At 37.8% G+C, this 10,223-nt stretch overlaps 1 protein-coding gene across 1 annotated transcript; it reads left to right on the top strand.

Annotated features, from left to right (window-relative positions):
* Window positions 1-158: 158 nt before the first annotated feature.
* LOC141317366 (cullin-9-like) lies at window positions 159-10,001 on the top strand (the record flags this gene model as incomplete). Its single annotated transcript, XM_073833094.1, has 6 exons — window positions 159-740; window positions 2,746-2,887; window positions 3,000-3,190; window positions 5,021-5,432; window positions 9,223-9,415; window positions 9,800-10,001. Coding segments are annotated over 6 exons (1,722 nt in total), but the record flags the coding sequence as incomplete, so codon positions are not given.
* Window positions 10,002-10,223: the final 222 nt, after the last annotated feature.

The raw sequence follows: 10,223 nt of genomic DNA, 5'->3' as shown, positions 1-10,223 counted from the left end.
AAGAAATAAAAGCTATACAGTATCTCCGTGATACTAAGATAACACTGATTTGATTTAGATTTTTTTTCTGAAATTTGTGTCCAAAGATTGCATTTCTAAGATCTCTTTGTGAGCCTGTACAAATATTTTTGTGTAAGAATTTTCTTTTTCTGTTATAGATTCCAGGCAAGCTGCTTTTCTCTCTGGTGAAGCGTTACTTGTGCGTCACTTCATTGATGGACAAGCTGAACACGGCAGGTGTTGAGTCCGCCTCTGAGCGTCAGGAGGTTGGCCCCTCCTCCTCTACAGCAGCCTACCAATCAGAGCACGCTCGTGTGCAGCGGGAGTTCGAGTTCACCATGGCCATGGCCAACCTCATCTCAGAGCTGGTGCGTGTCATGGGCTGGGACCGCAACCGGCAGCCGCCCCTCACCTCCACAAGTGTAAGCAGAGGGATTGAGGAAATAAATAACGAAATCCAGAAACACCCAATCCGCTCCATCTTTCAGCCTCGGTTCTCCGCTTCGTCTTCCATCATGGTTGCTACAGCAATGGCTGCGGTCACGCCACCAAAGAAGAAGAAAACGGCAAATGGTTTCAAGACGCGTTCTGACTTCACTTCACGTTCAGCTTATGTGGAGTATGTGCAGGATAACCTGAAGAGTGGCATGATGGTCCGTATGCTGGAGGACTATGAGGAGGTCAGCGCCGGGGATGAAGGAGAGTTTCGCTACAGTAACGATGGCTCGCCACCGGTGCAGGTTAGTGCTGTGTGAATGCATAAAGCGCAGTATCAAACACTTCATATGCTGCTTACATTCAGTGAATTTTGACTGTTTACTTTTACAAGTAATATTGCTGCACAGATGGAAATTTATAACCATTTCAAAAAAGTATTATCCGGACCTCCGCTGAAAAGGAAAATAGAGACCGGACCTCTTGGAACTTGAATTAAACAACACTCACATAAATGCAACCTTAATGCAATACAAGTCACTTTATTTAAAAGCATCTGCCAAATATGCAAATGTAAATAGTAAATATACATTTATCAGTAACAAACAAACCAAGTATTGATCCCAGGCTAGCTTAATTTGGTTTTTGTTAACCATTCTGGTTTTTCCCCCAATTTACTATTGGTGTTTATAATGTTTATTGCATAATAAAAATTGCAATCACACAAATCGGGGTTTAAAATTTTTGGTAACAGATTTGCACATATTAAAAAAGACATTATATAGCGAGCTTTTTTTTTGCAAATACAGATTATTTACCATCGAAATATTATGTTTTGTAATGTTTATGACTGTTATGTCACTAGCTGTGGTCCAATCTCCTTAAAACTGTGCATGCTTGTTAAGAATCACCTGTCGCATGAGGCCACCAGGTTTCGTGAAGTTTTGAGTTTTTCTTTAGGCTTTATAGGATTTGGGGTAAATTCGGACAGGCCTCTTCTAAACGACCCCATTATAGCTTCCCAAAGATAAAAAAGTTAACTTTTTTTTGATAATTATTGACCTAGAGAGTCCAGAGAATTGTACTGCAGTGTTTTTTTTTTCCAGATTGAGCAAAAAACCTAGGACTAGTTTGCAAAAAAATTTTTTTTTTTTTTGTTTTTTTTTACATCTTATCAATCATTTAACAAAGATTTGCTGACAGCAGTGGTTCTAGAGGCAAAGTTGTCCGGAATAAGAAGTTTTGTCATATGATACAAATATCACATGTGCAAAAAAGCCTACAATGCACAATTGTTAACGCCCTTGAAAAACGCGCTATCGCTCTCCAGTGACTGATTTCTTTCAAATTTCTCACAGACCTTTGGGACCATGAGGCAAACAGGCCTGCAGAGTTTTGTTCCAATCGACCTCCGATAACCATGTCTAATAGGTGGTCAAATTTCATCGGCCATTGGCAGCCGTGTTTTTTTGAGATTCGCAAATGTCTTTATAGACACGTGACATTTTGGAGCAAGACACACAGCATGCACACAAAATGCATATATTATTATAGTGCCACCAAGTGGCCAAGCTCTGTGTTTTTTTTATTCTGCAACCTCCGGTTGAGCTCTTACATAAGTGTCCTGAGTTTGGTGGAGATATCTAATTTCATTCCGGAGTTATTTGGCATTTTTTTTAAAAGTGGTCCTGTCCCTTTCAAACGTTTTGGTGTCCCTTTGTGACGGTGAGTTGAAAATTCGACTTTTGTTTGAGAATTATTGATATTTGCTCTCCAGAGAATCTTTCTGCACTAGCTTGGTTCCAAAAGTAGGTTTTGCAAAAAATCCAAAATACCCTAAAATTTATCCAGGCTCATTATTAAATCTGCGTTTTGTGGACTGCAACGACATAAGACACTTGAGCCTCTGACTGACAGTTTAGGAGTTATGGGCTATTTCGTACTTTTGATCACTTTAGCGCCCCCATCATGCTGATTTGGGCGAGCCTTGGTGACATTGTAGATGGTGTGAGTACTTCCATTCCTCCAAGTTTCAAGTGTCTACAGCTTATGGTTTGGTTTGCATGATCAGTTTTACATGGAGATCGCTGATCTATGATGACCATTCTAACAATTACAGTAGGGTTTCCGCATTACAAACTTGAACCCCTAATAAAGCATCCTCTTGGGTTTGGCAGGTAGTGATATGTGAAGGTGAAGCACCTCCTTTCACTACACATTTGTTGAAAACTACACTGTCTTTTTACACTGTTTACAGAAATGGTACCTGTACAAACCTTGTTGACATCTGTCATGTTTTGGCTTTTGCAGGTATACTGGAACTCCCTGTCCAGGACCTACTGGGTGCACTGGCACATGATTGAAATTCTGGGCAATGGCAGCGGAGGACAGGCTGAGAAGGAGACTCAGGAAAAGGCCTCGTCCCTCACAGAAACACTCAAACTCACTACCGGTAAGTTCGACATTCATGAAGAGCTTTCACATTCAACCACATGATCGTGTTTGTTTTATATGTACATCCATCAGTTTATATGAAGCGAACAGCGTTGTCTTCTTTGTGGCAGTGAGTCAGACGTTCTTCTCGAAGCCCCCCGGTGGGCTGTACACATTGCCTTACCTGATGGAGGGCTCTCAGAATGACGCGAGCACCCTGAGCCGTGCTGAATGGTGGGAAGTGCTCTTTTTCATCAAGAAGTTGGAACCCAAGCAGCAGCAGGAGATCAACAACATCCTGCGACAGAGTCTCGATGAACCGGTACTCATCTCTCCTACACTTATCACACAGGGTAGAATAGGCTAGAAAAAATTAAATTGAAGCAAATTTGTTATCCGTACTTTTTATAAACATTATTTGATGCCTTCTAAACTTTTGAAGGGTGGTATATATTGTATAAATTAATTTGATTATGTACGTGTTATTTGTAGGGGTGTGCGATAACGACTAAAAAAAATTATATCTCAATATTTTCTGTAATTTTGTAGATGGCGATAATTGGACTATAGGTGTGTAAGGGTATTATCAATATCGTGCTATCGCGATAGCAAAACTGCCTCGATATCTTCACGGTCACATGACAGTATGAAACTAAATATATTTGAACGTCTTATTCTAACATAACAGGTCTTTGAAGTTGTGTTTTGGGCCATTATGCTTTGACACAGTATCTGCTTAAAAGCTTAAAAGTGCAGTATGAATTGCTGACAGCTAGCAGTTTAAATGGGTAACATTACTGCAGTCCAAATGCAAAATATGTCTTTCAAGTGTAGAAATGAGGAAAAAAGTATTGTAATTTACTGTAGTGTGAAGCAAAAATAATATACCTATGAAATACTCATTTTCATTTGTTTTACAGTGCAGTTGTTTTATAATATATGGTTATTACTGTCAAAATTGTTGACGTTATTATCATTATAATTAATTTGTTTGGCTTCCTAAAACACCAGTGTAAATGTAATTTAGACTGAGACAGCATACCACAAATAAAATAGGGTTGAGTCCCCTTTAAAGTTCAGGTACAAGTCAATTCACTGACTTTTTTTCTGACTTAACTTTTCTTAGTTAAGAACATGGGTTGGATCTCTTAATTTTGAACTCTCAAAGTGCATTAGAGTAATTTAACTTTTAAAATGTAGAAAATATATTTTTTCAAGTCTTCAGTTTTTTTTAATAAAAATATTGCAATAAATATCATATCGTGGACTTTATATTGAGGCATTATCTTACTGTGAGATTTTGATATCGTTACTTCCCTATTAGACAATATTTTGCTGAGCGTGTTTATGTTTGGTACTTTGGCAGGTGCTTTTAACTCTCAAAGCTTTTATTATTCTTCCTATTCTGGTTAGTTTGCAGGAGATTGCACAAAAATGACCTTTTCCAATAGGTTTAAATTAAATTTGACCTTTTATGGCCATTTTTAGCTTTATAAGGCCTATTTTTTTAACCTAATTAAATGTACACCTCATTTTTTTTGTCAAATTCCTAAATTTAGCCACTATAGGACTGAAATTGGTATCAATAAAATTTGTGTTTGTAATGCAGAGATTGCTCAGATTCTACATCTAAAGTGGCATTTAGATGCATTTACACAGACTGTTAAATGCGGGACATGAATGCAGTTAACCTAATGTTACAAATGCTCAATTAATGTTTTAATGTTTTAAAAACAAAACGTTCAATAGTGAACTCTGAAATGATTTGGGAAGAAAAGGGGAAATGTACTTTAAATATAAACCTAAAATTGCCAGTAGGTGGCGGCAGATCACTGCATAAATGAGTCATTGAGCTATTCGTTCAACCTATTTGTTTAAATGGCTGATTGATTCAGTAATGAAACACCGTTGTGTGTTGAAACTGTTTTCATTGACGAAATAGAGCAAGAACTGGAACTTGTCTAAAATGTAAGTCAGTTAATGTTAACCTTGTTTGTTGAAATGTTATATAAAATATCACATTTAAAATCATACCATTTGGAATTGATATAAGACATATGAAAGTCATACGTTATCTGCAATTTTGGGGAATTCTAAGCGTATTGTAATAGACTAAATCTTGCTTTCTTTTCTTTCTCCTGGTATCTTTCAGATGGTAGAGCTTGACGATTCGACTCTCATCCAGCTGTCCCTCACGAGCGAAGTGGCGAGGAAAGTCCTTCACTACCTGAAACAGAATTTGCAGGCGTCTTGTCTGGGTGACCTGCTCTGCTCCCACACTTTCACCAAGCACTATCTGAACTGTGGAGGTGCCGGCCTCGAGGATGAGGAAATGCTGATGGATAGCTCGCTCGGAGGACAAGGAGCTTCGTCGTCTTCCTCGCTGTCCTCAGCCACAGCATCGTCGTCTTCCTCATCCTCTTCCTGCACCATGGGCTCAGTGTCCAAAAAAGCTAAGAAAGAGATCCCAGCAGACACAGGCAGCTGTGGCAGTGAGACTGAAAGTGAACTTCCCACTGAAGATGACACAAAGTATCCTGATGACCTGGAGGAGAAGATGAAAGGCAAGGCTTTGTTTTATACGTGTTGTGGCTCTGCTGTGGATGTCACTGCTAGTGGAAGCCCTTGTTTTGTTCGTAATGATATATTTGCTCAAGGTGTCTTTAAAGGGGTGTTGTTAGACACAACACATAAGAGTTTAGTATTAGTATCTCAGCTTCTGCGTTAAAGGGATAGTTTACCCAAAAATGATTTTTTTTTTCATTAACTACTCATCCAAAGCTCGGGTTTTTCAAAATCCGTAAATTTTTGATGAAATCCAGAGTTTGAATAATCCATTGGGCTGCATTTAATTTCTCAGGATTTGATTTCCATTGATTTGATGACATTGTTCTGATATTTGCATACTGAATTGTAAATAGTCTGTATTTCTTAAAGGGTTAGTTCACCCAAAAATGAAAATGAGCCCATTTACTCACCCTCCAGGCATCCTAGGTGTATATGACTTCTGTCTTTCAGACGAATGCAATCTGAGTTATATAAAAAATTATCCTGCCATTTTCAAGCTTTAGAATTGCATGGGTGAGTGTTTCTCTTCGTCAGTCCAAAACAAGTTCAACAAAGTGCATAATAAAAAGTGCCTAACACAGCTCCGTGTACAACTGTTAGTGCAAGCTAGATTAAAGTGATTATTACGTTTTAAATATGGATATTTTTCTTTAAAAAAAAAAGCATTGATTCGCTACAGGAGGCCTTTATTCACCCTCCAGAGCCATGTGAGGCACTTTTTATAATGGATGGACGCACTTTATTGAACCTGTTTTGGACCGATGAAGAGAAACACCCGCTCATGCCATTTTAAAGTTTGAAAACGGCAGGATAATTTTTTATATAACTCTGATTGCATTCGTCTGAAAGAATGAAGTCATATACACCTAGGAGTAAATAATGGGCTAATTTTCATTTTGGGGTGAACTAACCCTTTAAATATGGTTAACCATTTGCAGCTGCCTTTACACTTCGCAGTGAGAAAGTGTTGCATTTAATGAAGAAGAAAAAAAAAAAAAAAAAAACTGTGATAGATCTGTCTGGACCAGTGCTGAGAATAGTAACAAGTAGGGCTGGGCGATATGGCCTAAAAATAAAATCCCCGATTTAAAAAAAAAAAAAATCCGATTTACGATTTAAGTAGATTTTTTTCCCCCCTACTACTTTTAGCATGTAAAGAAACCCCAGCTTTTCCACAATATATATGGGCACCATATATTTTGCAATATACATTGTAACTGCATCAGTGATCGCTTTCCACCAGGCCCCGTTCTTATCATACCAGACACAGTAAATGTTTGTAAGACAAATAAATATGAGATGGGAGGAAATATATATTTCCATGCTTTTCTCTTGCACTTATATCGTATACAAAAATATACAATTTTGAACACAGAAATATTAAAATGGTTTAGATAACTGAAACGATCTGCCAGCAGGTGGTGGTAAGACACTGATTTAATGACTGAATCATATCATTAATTTGATTCGTTTGAACGGATGGTTCATTCAGGAATAAAGCAAGTGACTCTTTATGAATGGGAAATTGAATCATTTCACTAGATTCGTTTAAAAACGCACGTTCATTCATAAATGAAACAGCGGCTCAGCTGTGACTTGTTTCAGACCACTTTTGATGACGAAATAGAGCAAAATCAGGCAATAGTGTTATAGTCAGACAATGTAAGTCACTTAATAATAACTTCGTTTATTTAACTGTTATAATAAATCAATATCTCGTTTACAAACTCCCTTAAAAATGACTAAAAGCTGTCACTCATCTTAGTTCGCAATCTCACAAAGCTCTATTATAATAAACGAAGCTACTGCCCATTCAGTCTCTTATTTACACTCTCTCTACACTTGAGGTACATTAGTCAATGTGCAAAACACATGGAAACCTTTGAAGCTCCACTCAGTGCAAACACAAATATGCTGGTCGGGTCAGTCGCACATGGTGCTCCTAAATATTTTTTCATAGTCGTACACAGTAGTTTTTTTTGCCCTTGAACTGCTGGTCGCACCGGTGCGACCTAAGATTATTTTTAGTTGCACCATTGAGAAATTAGGTCGCACTCCAGAGCCCTGATATGCAAATAATTCGCCATTGTCTTCAATCATCTCTCTACTCTGTTTATGTGGTAAGTGAAATTGTATGTACTGTAATGTAACAGGCTAACTTGCAAGCAAGCAGCTAATCATGTCCCCTTAGTGACTCGCGTTATTTTACCAGAACGCGCTCTTTGTTTTCCGTTCTGAATACAGCGGTTAATTAGGCGCGCCATCATGTGGTCGGACAATATGGCCTCTTAATTATTCTGCCAGTGGTGCAATTACAATGTATCTAATATTTTTATTTAAAAAATCGCGATACCTCGATTTAATAAAAAATTAAATTGTCTTAAAACGTAAATTCGAATTAGTCGAAAAAATCGCCCAGCCCTAGTAACAAGTACTGTGACAATGCCTCAATGAGCAAATTCAGCAGATGGCTAGCAGATGCTTTATCAGACATGACAAATCTTAAAAAAAAACTGAATAACAGAAATATGTACAGGGCACTAATGCTAACTTTTTTTTAGGAGGACTTGTGCTCCTAACTTAAATCTAGGAGCACAGTCAAAATGTCAGGGGAACCTTCTAATTAATAATTTAAAAATCTGATCAAAAATTTGTTACCAATCAAATGAAATCAGTATTAGCTAAATTAATTTGTACTACAGAGGTGGCACAGAAGAGCACCGAAGTGGGTTGTAGGTGTATTTTCATATGCTTAATGAGGCTCAGAGGTTGCATGAGTGCAGTCAAATTCATAAATTCATGTTGAGATTAATGTTTTAAATATACAATTTTAAATACAAAAATATAAAATTATTTAAATAACTGAAAAGATACTTTAAAATTGAAACTAAATCTGCCAGTAGGGGGCGACAAGTAACTAATTTAATTATTGAATCATTTCATATTCGTTTGATTCGTTCGGACGGCTGATTCATTCAGGAATAAAGCAAGCGATTGTCTTTATGAATGGAAAAGTGAATCATTGACTCTCTAGACTTGTTTTAAAAACTCCCGTTCATTCATAAACGAAACACCACTGTGTTTGAATGGAGATGTGCAGCGGCTCAGTTCTGACTTGTTTCAGAGCATTTTTGACGACGAAATAGAGCAAAATCAGGCAACAGTGTTATAGTCCAACAATGTAAGTGACTTAACATTAACTTGTTTATTTAACTGTTGTATTAAATCAATATCTCACTGACAATCTCCCTATAGATATCCTTAAAAGCTCTCACTCTTCTTAGTTCATTGCAATCTCACAAAGTTGCTCTCTACACTGCACAGTCAATCTCTTATTTATACTCTCGCTACACTTTGTTTATGAAAGGATTTGTGAGATATGTCCGTGATACATTACTCAACGTTGCAAAAACGCATATAAACCTTTAAAGCTCCCCTTAGCACAAACACAAATATGCTGATCGGGTCAGTTGCACATGGTGCTCCTAAATATTTTTTCATACTTGCACGCAGTGGTTTCAGTCGAAAATGCAACTGAAATGGTCACACTGTAGAGCCCTGATGTAGACCCAATGTACCTGACCAGTTAAAGACAATGTTTCATGATAATTGCTATTCTAAGTGTTGTTAAATACTGTGAACAAAATATAGCTGCGTCTATCCAGCAATATATCATGGATCTACCAGTTTCTTTGTCAAGTGATTTGTTGGATGAAAGCAGTGAAGTGTTTAGAGTAAGTAGATGTGCATTTCTTCCTCTAAGCAAGCGTTTTCTGTTCTCTGCAGTGTTCAACAGTCCGAAGGTGCAGGGAAAGAAGAGCTCCCTGGAGAAGATGGGGGAGGTAGTGGACATCATGAAGAAGAGCAGCTCAGACTCAGGACTGCAGCTGGCTGGCATGAAAGTCATCAGTAAGATTCTGGAGGAGGAGGGACCTCAGGAGAGGAGCACTCTCAGATCAGACTCGGCACAAACCATCCGGTGAGACTCAGAGACCCTAAAAACTGTCTGCTCTCAGCTCGGCATTGTTTTATTATTAGCTTCTATAACTGTAGTTAAATGCCTTTCTGAATTTACAGTACAATTTAAACATCAATATTACAGGTGCTAAGAAAACATAGACCCTTTTAGTTCAATCTGTTTATCAATTAAATGGTTTCTTTCAAAATTTCTGGCTGTCTCAGAAGCAGAAGCATTACATTAGGTCTGCACCTAATAATAAAGGTTAAATGGTAGATCACAAAAGATAATTGTGATCTACCATTTAACCTTTATTATTAGGTGCAGACCTAATGTAATGTCAAGTAACATGATTTCTAGTTTATATTGCAAATAGTTTTAAAGTAACTTTCTTGTCTTTTTCAGTGACAAAGTCTTAAAGATGTTGGTGGAGATGATTGGCAGTCAGCCCAAGCAGAATGCTGTCACTGCGCTGCTGCTGACCCGCAGTCTAATGCTGAAATACGAGTGGAGGGTCTCATTCGCTACGGAGGGAGGAGTTAAAGCCATCCTGTGCTGCATGCAGGAGTATCCTGCCTGTATACAGGTGCAGCAGATTGCACTGGCGGTGAGTGAGGATTCTTGTGACCTCTGTATTCTTTTCTTTTGTCTTCAAAGGCATGAGGTTTATGAGCTTCTCCAATCATGTGAAATCACAGTTACTGAATCAGTGCATTAGAACGCAATGAACTTAATAGTTGCTTTTGTTGAGTAGGACGGTTGCTGTTTAAGAAAGAAAAGAAATTCTGATTCTCAATAATATTGGGTGGCAAAAAAGACATACTAATTT

This window comes from Garra rufa, unplaced genomic scaffold (genome assembly GCF_049309525.1).
Source record: "Garra rufa unplaced genomic scaffold, GarRuf1.0 hap1_unplaced_835, whole genome shotgun sequence".
Lineage (NCBI taxonomy): Eukaryota > Metazoa > Chordata > Actinopteri > Cypriniformes > Cyprinidae > Garra > Garra rufa.
The sequence above is the reverse complement of the archived record's forward strand: the minus strand, read 5'-3'. Positions and strand labels throughout refer to the sequence as shown.